The sequence below is a fragment of the Ranitomeya imitator genome, chromosome 4 (assembly GCF_032444005.1).
Source record: "Ranitomeya imitator isolate aRanImi1 chromosome 4, aRanImi1.pri, whole genome shotgun sequence".
Classification (NCBI taxonomy): domain Eukaryota; kingdom Metazoa; phylum Chordata; class Amphibia; order Anura; family Dendrobatidae; genus Ranitomeya; species Ranitomeya imitator.
The window spans coordinates 199833165-199847341 of record NC_091285.1 but is presented as its reverse complement, the minus strand read 5'-3'; the positions used below and the strand labels follow the sequence as shown (position 1 = coordinate 199847341).

Here is a 14177-nt window from a genome sequence, read left to right as displayed (position 1 = left end):
TTTGGCAGTCGCACAGCAGTACAGTCACACAGAGAGAGCATGTGCTCGAGTGGATGGCAAGCATAGCTTCAAGTGGCCTCTCTTCCTCTTTCTCTACTTCATCATCACACCCAGTACAGTCCACAGAGGTGGCACCTAAATTACCATTGCTTTCCCCATGTCACAACTCTTCAAACGTACAACTGACTGTAGGGAAGCACATATGGTTGAGTCTGAAGAGCTGTTCAAACATTCTATGCAATGGACATCAGAAGTGTACTCAAAATCTTAAGTCAAGAAGAGGAAATCTGCACCGATGCCCAAAATTTTTTAAGTCGGATCCGAGTCAGTACAAATTAGGGTCCGAGCAGCATCCTGATCCTCGTGACCAGACATTAACCCCTGAAGGAGGTGATCCTAATGAGACTCAGATATCTGAGGCTCATGCAGACTGTACTGTGTTGTCAGGCCAGGAAGAGGAGGAGGGCGACTCTGAGGACAAGGAATGTGATAACACAGAGTATGATGATGATGATGTGTTAGATCCCAGTTGTCGTGAACACAGAGGCAAAAAGCTGAGTAGGTCATCTAAGGAGGAAAACGAGGAGGTTACGTTGTGCCTCGCGTCGCAGACATGTAGTGATGCATCAACAATGAGCAATGCATCTTCAGTCAGAACTGTGGCTGTGACCAGCAGCATTTGGGGATCTGCAGTTCGCAGAGGTAGCATGCACCTTTTTTGACATTGCAGAGGGTGAGCCAACTCACACAATCTGCCAACTTTGCAAAAAATAACTGAATAAAGGGAAAAGGTGCAATAATTTCAGAACATGTAGAGAAGAATGTCGAGGCACCAATTTCTGAAGCTTTTTTTAAGTGTTTGAATGACCCATATAGCTATTTTACAACCTCATGAACAGAACTTTTCTGGGTTGTGCAATATCCAAAACATATATTAAGCTTTCAAGGAGAAGAAGAAATGTCAGCCCTCACCCATTCTGCAGGTTAATTATAATTCTTCTAGTCCATTATCATAATTATAGACCTGAAGAAGCGCTAGTGAAGAGCAAAATGGTCATTGTCCCCCATGTCTCATGCAATAGTAGCATGTTGTGATAGGCAATTCAGTATCACAATGGACATAGCGGTCAGAGCACATACAGTGATCTGACAATAACCCAAAATAATAGAACGAGCTCTGAGACGTGGGAACTCTGCAGACCGCAATCCCTAATCCTCTCCAAACAACACTAGAGGCAGCCGTGGATTGCGCCTAACTCTACCTATGCAACTCGGCACAGCCTGAGAAACCAACTAGCCTGAAGATAGAAAATAAGCCTACCTTGCCTCAGAGAAATACCCCAAAGGAAAAGGCAGCCCCCCACATATAATGACTGTGAGTTAAGATGAAAAGACAAACGTAGGGATGAAACAGATTCAGCAAAGTGAGGCCCGACTTTCTTAACAGAGCGAGGATAGGAAAGATAACTTTGCGGTCTACACAAAACCCTAAAGAAAACCACGCAAAGGGGGCAAAAAGACCCTCCGTACCGAACTAACGGCACGGAGGTACACCCTTTGCGTCCCAGAGCTTCCAGCAAAACAATTAGACAAGCTGGACAGAAAAAGTAGCAAACAAATAGCAAAGAAGAACTTAGCTATGCAGAGCAGCAGGCCACAGGAATGATCCAGGGAAAAACAAGTCCAACACTGGAACATTGACAGGAAGCATGGATCAAAGCATTAGGTGGAGTTAAGTAGAGAAGCACCTAACGACCTCACCAGATCACCTGAGGGAGGAAACTCAGAAGCCGCAGTACAACTTTCCTCCACAAACGGAAGCTCCCAGAGAGAATCAGCCGAAGTACCACTTGTGACCACAGGAGGGAGCTCTGCCACAGAATTCACAACAGTAGCACTACCGCACTTTATGATATTGTACAGGATGTTAAGAAAATAAAAATGGACTGATTCACCTGCAGACTGGGTGAGTGCTGACATTTCTTCCTCTCCTTGAAAGTTAAATAATTTGACTACTTCATACATGAACCTTCATCTGCGCAATCAACATGTGTTACTCTGGGAATCCTACTGTGCAAAAATGCAGACCAGCGGACCTCTGCAACCATCAGCCGCCCCATCAATCGCATCTGCTGCTTCTTCCTCCTCCTCTGTTACCATGCCAAATATTGTGATGCAGGTCTCCGACAGCAGAACCTCGGGTTCTTTACCCGCTCCAGTCACGCTGACTGAGAGCCCGCAATCAGCTACATTATAACAGAAGAAGATATGCCTTCTGTTTTTGACCGATCTCGGAGAACAAGCACACAACATTTTTCTCACTCAACTGTAACATCTCTGCCTGCACCTCTCTCACGTTCCAGTAGATTGTCCAGTTCACCATACTCTACCCTCTCTCAACACTGCAGCCAGCCCACGGTTCCGCAGTTATGGTAACGTAAAAGATAGCTTTGTCATGCGTAGGAGGAAACAAAGAGGTTGAACTCCACCATCTCCAACCCGTTGACCCCGGAAATACTGCCTTTCTGCTTGGTAGAGACAGATGGTTTTCTAAATCTGATGGCATCGCAGTGGCACATTACTAGTTGCCGAGTCGCCATTGCTTTTCTAAGAAAGCTTTGCCTGCGCTACACCAGCATGTCGCAGACTAAATCACCCATTTCTTGACTAAATCTATGTCTGCCAGGGTGCATTTTACCACAGACACTTCTTGAGTATGCATGGCCAAGGGCGACATATCTCACTGACTGCCCACTGGGTGACTCTGGTGGCTGTAGAGGCAGGTGTCTCTTCAAAAGTCTTGGAATCCCAAAGGTTTGCAGGACAAGCTTCTATATTTCACAATTCCTCCACTGCTTCTGCCTCCTACTCTACCTCCTCTACTGCCTCTACCTGTGCTCTCAACATCTGCTTTAATGAGACACGTATTCCAACAGTGCAGAGCGCATCTCCACCACCTCTGTTCTGCACAGTCAGGGCTCATCGCAAACAGGCAGTTTTAAATTGATATGCCTTGGAGATCCAGTTATACAGCTGAAGAATTGTGGACAGCTCTCCATGCTGAGTTTGATCAATGGCTGTCTCAGCTGAACATGCATCTAGGTAATGCCGTGTCCGATAACAGTGCAAACTTGGTGGCAGACCTACACCGAGGCAAGTTCACACAGGTGCCTTGCATGACTCATGTCCTAAACCTGGTGGTACAGCATTTTCTCCACCACTATCCTGGCCTGGGTGAGCTGCTACAAAAAGCACGAAAGCTGTGTGCTCACTTCCGCCATTCGCACCCCTCAGGTCATCAACTTGCATTGATCTTTGACTATGCCAGTTAACCGGTTGAAATGTGATGTGCCGACAAGGTGGAATTCCACTCTGCACATGTTGCAGTGACTGTGGCAGCAGCAATGAGCCCTGACGCAGTATGTCATGTCGTATAGCCTGGGCCAATATAGTACGGACCTGGCGCATATCACGTTTACGGCATGGGCACAGATTAAGGACCTTTGCAAACTTCTGCACAGTTTAAAAATGGCTGCTAAGATGTTTAGAGTTAACGACACCATCATCAGCATTACTATTCCGGTCATCTATATGCTGGAGGTGGATTTTGAATAGTTTGTGGGCCGATGTGGTGGTCCCAGAGGAAGAGGAGGAAGCAGAGGAGGATGCGGATTGTCTCAAAGTTCCAGACTGTCGTCACACAGGCAGGTGCCAAGGGAGGGTGGATTACTGCGATTGAGGGGGGCTGGTGATAACAAACAAACTGTTAGTGAAGGTGCAAGAGCAGAGGAACAAATGAAGAAGGAAGAGGTGATGAAAGAGCAACTGTCAGGAGATAAAGAATATAATTATCCCATCTCTGTTGCTTGTGGTTGGTGGGAGGGGACTGCGGAAACAAGCATCAGTGTTACCCAGCCACCAACACAGCATAGGCTTGGACCTCATGGAAGAGCTCGACATATTAGTGCGTTCATGCTGCACTATCTGCAGCATGATCCCTGTATAGTTATGATTTAAAATACTACTGGGTTGCCACTCTGTTAGATGCACGTTATAAGACAAAATATTGCCAGATACTTCCCACCCTGGAAAGGGACCTGCAAATGCTGTAGGATAGAAACACGCTTTTACACAACTTTAAAAGAGGTTTTCCCCAATACAGCAATGAGGCACACAGTACACTTCGCAGCTCTAGACTTCCAACCTCCGGCAGGTCAATTCATCAACGTCAAAACATTAGCAGAAGCAGAAGCTGTAGTAGTGTAAGTGTAAGAAGCAATTTCTGTGAGTCCTTTGACATTTTTTTTTAGACCAACTCATGCATCAGCAGAACAGAGTCCAAGTCTTGAACGAATGGAGAGGATGGTACAGGAGTATCTAGAACTCAATATAAATACCATCAAGGAGGGTTTGGACACTTTCGCATTTTGGTCTTCAAAAAAGGATGAGTGGCCTGAGCTCGCCTCACGTGCCTTGGAGGTTTTATCATGCCTGGCAGCCAGCGTTCACTTAGAATGTGTCTTCAGCACTGCTGATGGTATCGTGATGGATAAGCAAAGCCGACTGTCCCCTGAAAGCGTAGACCGCCTAACTTTCATCAAGATGAACAAGTCATGGATCTCCAAAGATTCTTACACCTCAATTGCAGACTGTACAGACTAGGTGATGTTGCAGTTTTTGGTGTGCTGCATTAATCTCACATACCTGCACTCTATGATATCTTTAGTGTGGCTTCTGTGCCTATTGCTGCTGCTGCTTCTGCTGATGTTAACACAAATTTGTGGAAATGTGAACAGTCATTATTAATCTACTGTTGCTGGGTTGGCTGTAATGGAAGATGTGTCGGTCCCTATAACACTGTTTCTACTCTGGTGAAATTAATGCCACTTCATTGGTGTCAGGCCCTCATTTTTTGAAATTTGAACACTCCTGGTTGGGTGTCCATGTGATGGGTTTGGTGTAGTGGAAGACAGGTCGGTCCCTATTATATTATTTCTACTGTGGTGAAATTGATGCCACTTTGGTGGTGTGTGCCACTAATATTTGGAAATGTGAACACTCCTGGTTGGATATTCATCTGCTGTGTTGGATGTAGTGGAAGACCTCACGGTCCCTTTTATACTGTGGTGAAATTGATGCCACTTTGGTGGTATCTGCCAATAATTTTTGAAAATGTGAAGAGCCCTGATTTTGTCTTTCCATCTGCTTGGTTGATTGTAGTGAAAGAGATATCCTTCTCCATTATACTATTTGTACTCTATGTAATTGATGCCACTTCAGTGGTGTCAGGTTATAATTTTTGGGTGTCCATGTGATGGCTGTAGTGGAAGAGATATCAATCCCTATTATACTATTTCTACTCTTGTGAAATTGATGATACTTTGTTTGTGTGTGCCGCTAATTTTTAGAAATGTGACTACTTCTGATTGTGTGTCCTTCATGCATGTTGCCTGTAGCAGTAGGCCTCCGAGACCAACAGGACTCTATTTCCTTTTAGTCAACTACCCGAGTTTTCTGACAATAGTAGTCTACAAAACTGATATTTGTGCCACCTGAGTGTAGCTGGGCATGAAAGCAGGATGAGCTGTTGCATGTGGTATCAGGGCTCCCAGCACAGTAGGCCTACACCGATCCCTCAACCACCTTGTTTTACTTTCACATTCAATTGAAAGCTGTAAATGCTGGTCAAGACCCCAAACCTCATGCATGGGTTATTACTGCCGTGCCATTCTACAATTTGTACTGTGGGTGAATTGAGGCCATTTTCCTGATGTCTCCCCCTAATTTGCTGTGTTTTGTCAGCTTTTGAGGCCGTTTGAAGGTGTTTTCCATACGTTTGTTTTTGTCTCCTATTGACTTGAATGGCATTCAGCTATGTTTGGCGAATATTCAATGAATAAATCTGTGAATTTTGCAAATTCAGTGATCGTAATCCGAACCGAACACTGAAATATTCGCTCATTTTTAGCGGCAGCTCTCTGACCAGTGATAATGATCTTACCGCCGATCAAAGCTACCGGTGTTTCTCGTGCCGTCATATAGATCACAGTGTGAGAAACAACCGATATCTGGAGTGCTGAACCCGAACAGGAACACAGACTTCCTGGAGAAGTCTGAGTTCGGGGTCCGCGCCTGAACAGTAGGCACTTGGTATGGACTCCGAACGTTACTGTTTGGGTTCACCCATCACTAGCAAAGATAAAAGAAAACACTTCATAAGAAAGATAACTTAAAATGTGTCACAAAATGTACAGAACACAAGGCTCAAATACTCCAGAAAACTAGAGAGATTAAGGCTAGGTTCACATTGCGTTAGTGGGTATCCGCTAACGGAATCCGTTACATAGTGCCACTAACGCAATGTAACGGATCAGTTAGCGCACCCATTGACCGCAATGTATGTTACGCATCCCTAAAGCATGCCATTTTTGGCATGCTTTAGCGATGTTCCGTTATTTTGGGACGGACCTCGAACGCTGTCTGCAGCATTTTTGGGTCCGTTCTTGCTAGCGCAGATCGGTCATCTGCGCTAGCGCGATCGCTAAACACGATTCCTTTTTGGACATTGCGTTAACGCAGTCCATTAGCGTATGCGCTAAACGGACTGCACTAACGCAATGTGAACCTAACCTAAATGATGAGTACATCTTTTCATCTAAACTTTATTGACCAATTAAATAAAATGTACTATTTAAATTAAATTTATAGAATGTTACCTTTTAAGAAATTAGATACATCCTGGAGTTGAGGTATGGAATTTTCTGAATATCCGCAATTTTTTTCCAACTGGTGAAACGAATCTAAATATTGCTTGCAGGCATAGTTTGGATATAGTCTGCTAAGGGATTTGTACACTTGTCTCCTAAAATTGTATTGACATTGCATTAAATATGGGCAAAAAGAGCTGAACATACTATAGTTTACGCATACACATGGTCAGTCATGCTTCTTCCTCCACTTATGAGTCACTTATTCTACTCTCACCGCCTGCTGTACTTGAATCTACTGCAAGCGAACATTCACTAATAAAATCCTGGCAATATGGCATATTTGTAAGCAGTTATGCAATCACTGTACTTACCAAGTAGCAATTTCTTCAGCTGAATATTCAACTCTTGGGATAATACTTCCACTACAATACAACAAATGACATTCACAAGAGGTACTGAATTCAATTGTTCCATTATAAAATCATATTATTCTTAAGATTTGTAAAGTACAATCATGTGGATGACAATGATAAGCAAGTATGGGAAAACTGAAATTGAGGAATCGCTTAAAACTTCCCATGTGCTCTGGACGTATAACAATATGCGAGGGTTTAAATATCATATGTTAAATTTATGTGGCTGCTCTGCAGTCCCAATTTCCAGTGTATTATGTGAACAACTCTAGAATTCTATATTATTAGTGGCTCGACTACTGTAGAATGCAAGGTATTGATGAGGAGGCTCAAAAATCATTGAATGTATAAGGATTCAAATGAGAACAAGACTAACGTTGTAGAAGCTTGAACTACCACCAAAAAAAGGTCTATTTTAAATTTTGCTACTGCAGTCTTAATTTTTGCATCATTGACAACACAGTGCTCAGAAAACATGGATACTTGATGTTGGTTGCTTTGAAGGGAACAAAAACTGAGCAGAAAAGAGTCTTTAATTACAGACTAAGAAAACAGAATAATATTTATGCTTAATCTATGGTAGAGGAACCATTAATTTATTTAAGAGAGGGTACCACAATAGCAGAGTAAACCACTTTTATGAAGTAAAAAGTGAAAAAAAAAAAGAAAAAAAAATGCACTAAACTGTTGACTGCAGTCTGAATCAGTTCCTAGTATAAGGCCGGCGTCACACTGGCGTTATAAACGGCTGAGTGCAATGCGATAAAAAATCGCATTGCACTCGGACCAATGTTAACATATGGGGCAGCTCCCAGCAGCCGACTTTTTGTCGGCCGTTTTCCTCGGTCCGAGACAATCGCAGCATGCTGCGATTGTCTCGGACCGAGGAAAACTCTCGGCTCACTCGCACCTATATAAGCCTATGGGTGCGAGTGAGACAGCGCACACCACTCGGATATCATCCGAGTGATGTGCGCTATAAGCGGACCCCAGCAATGGAGGAGATGGAGAAATTAATTTCTCTGCTTCATCCGCAGCTGTGCTCTGATCCTCCCTGTGCGAGAGAATCGGAGCACAGACGCATGACACTCGGCTCCTGCTCTGCTACGAGCAGGAGCCGAGTGTCATTAGCATATCGCATCCGATGATCTCGCATCGGATGCGATACGCCAGTGTGACGCCGGCCTAATGCGTACCACCTGATAATGAGCTAGGTGGTGCATGAAGAATGCGTTGAAGACCAGGTGCTTTCAATATTGAGAAAAGGAAACACCACTCAACATTGCTTCTTAAAAAAGGGACGTTAAACTTTTTAAGAAGCAATGGTGAGTGCTGTTTCCTTTTCTCAATATTGAATGCACTTTTATGAGGTAGCCTTCACTAAAAAAATTGCACCACATCCAAATTAATTCTGTTTAGCCGGAGTCACACTACTATATAACACGGCTGAGTACTATGCGATAAAACATTGTATAGCACTCTGCCCAGTGTTACTTTTTGGGGCAGCTCAGATCTGCAATTATTTTCTCATGCATGAGAGGATAATGGAAGCATGCTGCGATTGGCAGGTAGACTCAGCTCACTTGCACTCATACAAGTTTATGGGTGCGAGTAAAACATCGCACTGCACCCAAGTGCGGTGCGATATACACCGAGACAGGCAATGGGGAAGATGGAGAAATTACTTTCACAGTCTTGTCCGTGGCTGTGTTCCGATCCTGTCATGCAAGAGCATTGGAGCGCAGTAGCATGACACTCGGATCCCGCTCGCAGCAGAGCAGGAGCCAAAGGTCATTAGCATATCACATCCGATGCTCTTGCATTGTATGCAATACGCTGAAATGACTTATTCAACTCAATACAAGCTGTTAGAAATGAGCTAATCAAACTTGTGCATCATACTCACCTGCTCCCGGCATGGTCCCTGCTTCTCTGATGCGATGGTCTCTGGTGCCGGCAGCTTGTTCCTGTGTTCAGAGGTCACGTGGTACCGCTCATTAAAGTAATGAATATGGACGCGACTCCACTCCCATAGGAGTGGAGCGCATATTCATTGCTTTAATGAGTGGTACCCCCAAAATCGAAGATGAGCTAAGCCCACCAGCATCAGGGGCTTATCTACAGCATTCTGGGATGCTGTAGATAAGCCCCCGTTGTATCCTGAAAGATGAGAAAAAGAGATTAGATTATACTCACATGGGAGGCAGTCCGATCCGATGGGCGTCGTGGTCTGGTCCGGGCCTCCCATCTTCTTACGATTACGTCCTCTTCTTGTCTTCACGCTGCGGCTCCGGCGCAGGCGTACTTTGTCTGCCCTGTTGAGGGCAGAGCAAATTACTGCAGTGCGCAGGTGGCGGGCCTCTCTGACCTTTCCCGGTGCCTGCACTGCAGTATGCCTGTGCTGGAGCCGCAGTGTGAATACAAGAAGAGGACGTCATCGTAAGAAGATGGGAGGCCCCGGACCGGACTGCGACGCCCATTGGACCGGAGCGCAGTGGGACCGCCCCTGGGTGATTATAATCTAACCTCTTTTTCTCATCTTTCAGGATACATCGGGGGCCAGGGGCTGACTGGCAAATTTTGGCCTGGGGGGCAAGCACACAGCAGTGGCCCATGAGGAGCGGCTCATCCTTAAAGGGGTTGTCGGATATAATGCTACATGTCTACAGTCACTATGTGTGAATCCTCATATCGTGCACACTGTGCGTTATGAGGATTCTCTGGTGCCGGCAACAGGTGGTCTTGTGACCACAATCATGCAATATATATATTCCCAGCCACATTTCGACTAGACGGTTTTGGGCCTTGTTCAATACAGTTGCATTCGCCATGCAAGTCTTGTCGGCATGTGACCGCATGTATGCCAATCACAAACTTGCAGCCAGACACATGCCAAATAACCACAGCTCTGCGAGCAATGTGAGATGCACAAGTCTACAGTCACATAGAATGACACAGAGTGAATGCACCAATGACACATACACACACAGCCCCACTGTATAATGACACATACGCACAGCCATAATGTATGACACGCACGGCACCACTGTAAAATGACACACACACACACACACACACACACAGCCCCACTATATAATGACATACACGCACGCAGCTCACACACACGCATGCAGCTCACACACACGCAGCTCTGACACAAATGCATCACACACATGCAGCCATCACACACACACGCAACTCTGACACAAATGCATCACACACATGCAGCCATCACACACACAGGCAGCCAGGGGTGGATTAAGGGTAGCCAGGGCCCCGGGCTGTTCAGACACTGTGGGCCCCCTCGGTCATGTGACGGGGGTCATGTGACGGGGGTCACGATATACCTGAACCAGATTATTCCAGAAAAAGGGCCGGGCCCTACTCTACTGTAACCTATTAAATTTTTGTTAAAATATGCAATACAATTTAGGAATATTTTGACCAATATCACATACAAGGAACAAATACCACTGCACCATGACCAGACCACAAATTACAACCACAGTGATCGAATAATATCACATACAAGGAACAAATACCACCGCACCATGTCAAGACCACATATTACCACCACTTGGTGACCAAATAGCACACACAAGGGACAAATACCACAACACCATTTCCAGACCACATATTACCACCACATAGTGACTGAATAGTACAATACTGATCAGTAATAAAAAAAACAAAAAAACATAATACTATCACCATAAGTGCCAGTATTCACAGGAGATCTGTACTTAGTATGCAGTGTCTGTGTAGAGGTAATACAGAGATCATTGGTGACATTGTACACAGGACCTCTGTATATAATTTATAGGTAATACAGTGATCACTGGTGGTATTATACACAGGAGCTCTGTATATAATGTATAGGTAATACAGTGATCACTGGTGACATTATACACAGGAGCTCTGTATATAATGTATAGGTAATACAGTGATCACTGGTGACATTATACACAGGAGCTCTGTATATAATGTGTAGGTTATACAGTGATCACTGGTGACATTGTACACAGGACCTCTGTATATAGTATACAGTGTATAGTGTCAGTGTATAGGTAACACTGACTCACCAGTGATGTCTCTAGGTGAACTCCTTCATCTTTCATCCAGCACAGACTGCCATCATTTCTTCCAGCCAGGACTCGTTTCTGCAAGAAATAACACAGTTATCTCGAGCTCCGCTTGCAGAACACATTACTTAATTTTTCACAACTTCTACACAACACCACATGAAGAAAAAAAGGCGACATAGTGTCACTCTGCACAGTAACAGGCCTGCCTCCCCCCCCATTTAAAACAGTATACTAAAAAAAATAAAATAAATACATCACTGCAGTAATAATATCCCTTAATTAGCCCCTATGGTAATAATCCCCATCCTGGCCCCGTATATCTAATTCCTGGCTCCAGCCATATGTTCTCGCATCCTGCCCTCATGAGTATCCATTCTACTCCATATGATCTCCCCATCCTGCCCCATAATCCAATCCTGCCCCATGTCTTTCATTCTGCCCCGTGTCTCCAATCATGCCCCGTATCTACATTCTGCCCATGCCTCCAGTCCTGCCCCCAGTGTGTCCAGCAATCTGCCCCAGTGTGTCCAGCATATTACCCCCAGTGTGTCCAGCATATTACCCCCAGTGTGTCCAGCATATTAACCCCAGTGTGTCCAGCATATTGCCCCAGTGTCCAGCAATATGCCCCAGTGTGTCCAGCAATCTGCCCCAGTGTGTCCAGCATATTACCCCCAGTGTGTCCAGCATATTACCCCCAGTGTGTCCAGCATATTACCCCCAGTGTGTCCAGCATATTACCCCCAGTGTGTCCAGCATATTACCCCCAGTGTGTCCAGCATTGCCCCCACTGTGTCCAGCAATCTGCCCCAGTATGTCCAGCATATTGCCCCAGTGTGTCCAGCAATCTGCCCCAGTGTGTCCAGCAATCAGCCCCAGTGTGTCCAGCATATTACCCCCAGTGTGTCCAGCAATCAGTCCCAGTGTGTCCAGCAATCTGCCCCAGTGTGTCCAGCAATCTGCCCCAGTGTGTCCAGCAATCTGCCCCAGTGTGTCCAGCAATCTGCCCCAGTGTGTCCAGCAATCTGCCCCAGTGTGTCCAGCAATCTGCCCCAGCGTGTCCAGCATATTACCCCCAGTGTGTCCAGCAATCTGCCCCAGCGTGTCCAGCATATTACCCCCAGTGTGTCCAGCAATCTGCCCCAGCGTGTCCAGCATATTACCCCCAGTGTGTCCAGCAATCTGCCCCAGTATGTCCATCATATTGCCCCAGTGTCCAGCAATCTGCCCCAGTGTCCAGCAATCTGCCCCAGTGTGTCCAGCAATCTGCCCCAGTGTGTCCAGCAATCTGCCCCAGTGTGTCCAGCAATCTGCCCCAGTGTGTCCAGCAATCTGCCCCAGCGTGTCCAGCATATTACCCCCAGTGTGTCCAGCAATCTGCCCCAGCGTGTCCAGCATATTACCCCCAGTGTGTCCAGCAATCTGCCCCAGTATGTCCATCATATTGCCCCAGTGTCCAGCAATCTGCCCCAGTGTCCAGCAATCTGCCCCAGTGTCCAGCAATCTGCCCCAGTGTGTCCAGCAATCTGCCCCAGTGTGTCCAGCATATTACCCCCAGTGTGTCCAGCAATCTGCCCCAGCGTGTCCAGCATATTACCCCCAGTGTGTCCAGCAATCTGCCCCAGTATGTCCATCATATTGCCCCAGTGTCCAGCAATCTGCCCCAGTGTCCAGCAATCTGCCCCAGTGTCCAGCAATCTGCCCCAGTGTGTCCAGCAATCTGCCCCAGTATGTCCAGCAATCTGCCCCAGTGTGTCCAGCATATTACCCCCAGTGTGTCCAGCAATCTGCCCCAGTATGTCCAGCAATCTGCCCCAGTGTCCAGCAATCTGCCCCAGTGTCCAGCAATCTGCCCCAGTGTCCAGCATTGCCCCCAGTGTGTCCAGCAATCTGCCCCAGTGTGTCCAGCATATTACCCCCAGTGTGTCCAGCAATCTGCTCCAGTGTGTCCAGCATATTGCCCCAGTGTGTCCAGCAATCTGCCCCAGTGTGTCCAGCAATCTGCTCCAGTGTGTCCAGCATATTACCCCCAGTGTGTCCAGCAATCTGCCCCAGTATGTCCATCATATTGCCCCAGTGTCCAGCAATCTGCCCCAGTGTCCAGCAATCTGCCCCAGTGTCCAGCATTGCCCCCAGTGTGTCCAGCAATCTGCCCCAGTATGTCTAGCAATCTGCCCCAGTGTGTCCAGCATATTACCCCCAGTGTGTCCAGCAATCTGCTCCAGTGTGTCCAGCATTGCCCCAGTGTGTCCAGCAATCAACAAACTGAGTTCTCACCTTACCAGCGCTCCAGGCGGCGAGCTCCCTCCAGCAGCGCGCATTCGCCGGCGACTCACAATGACGTCAGACGCCAGCGACGTGTGCGCTGCGCGTGCGCCTGCGGCCGACTTCAGCTGCCAGCCTCCAATTGGCTGGCGGCTGTTGTTGTTAACTATTGACGTGCGGGCACGCGCCCGCACGTCAATAGGAAACCGCCACAGCGCCGGTAGGGGCCCGGTGAGCAGATGAGACGGGGCCCGATGCGGGCCCCCTCTCTCTGCCAACCGGGCCCATATATGATACGCCAGTCAGGGCACAGGCAGTAATGCCCTGATGGTGGCGGGCAATCTGTGTGGTAGTCCAGGCCCCCCCCCCACACCACTTGGCCCTGGGCTACCGCCTATATTGACCCTCTTATAATCCGCCCCTGTTCACGCAGACATCACACGCATGCATGCAGCCATCACACACATGCATGCAGCCATCACACACATGCATGCAGCCATCACACACACATGCATGCATGCAACCATCACACACACATGCATGCATGCAACCATCAGACACACATGCATGCAGCCATCACACACATGCAGCCATCACACACATGCAGCCATCACACACATGCATGCAACCATCACACACATGCATGCAGCCATCACACACATGCATGCAGCCATCACATACACAACACACCAGATACCAGGCTC

At 46.9% G+C, this 14177-nt stretch overlaps 1 protein-coding gene across 1 annotated transcript in view; it reads right to left on the bottom strand.

Annotated features, from left to right (window-relative positions):
- LOC138674028 (tyrosine 3-monooxygenase-like) overlaps positions 1-14177 on the bottom strand; it is a 263471-nt gene that overhangs the window by 90777 nt on the left and 158517 nt on the right. The window contains exons 6-7 of the mRNA XM_069762003.1: positions 7082-7132; positions 6717-6862 (exon numbers count right to left, since the gene is read on the bottom strand). Coding sequence (XP_069618104.1) covers positions 6717-6862; positions 7082-7132 — 197 coding nt within the window. The remainder of the gene's footprint in view (positions 1-6716; positions 6863-7081; positions 7133-14177) is intronic.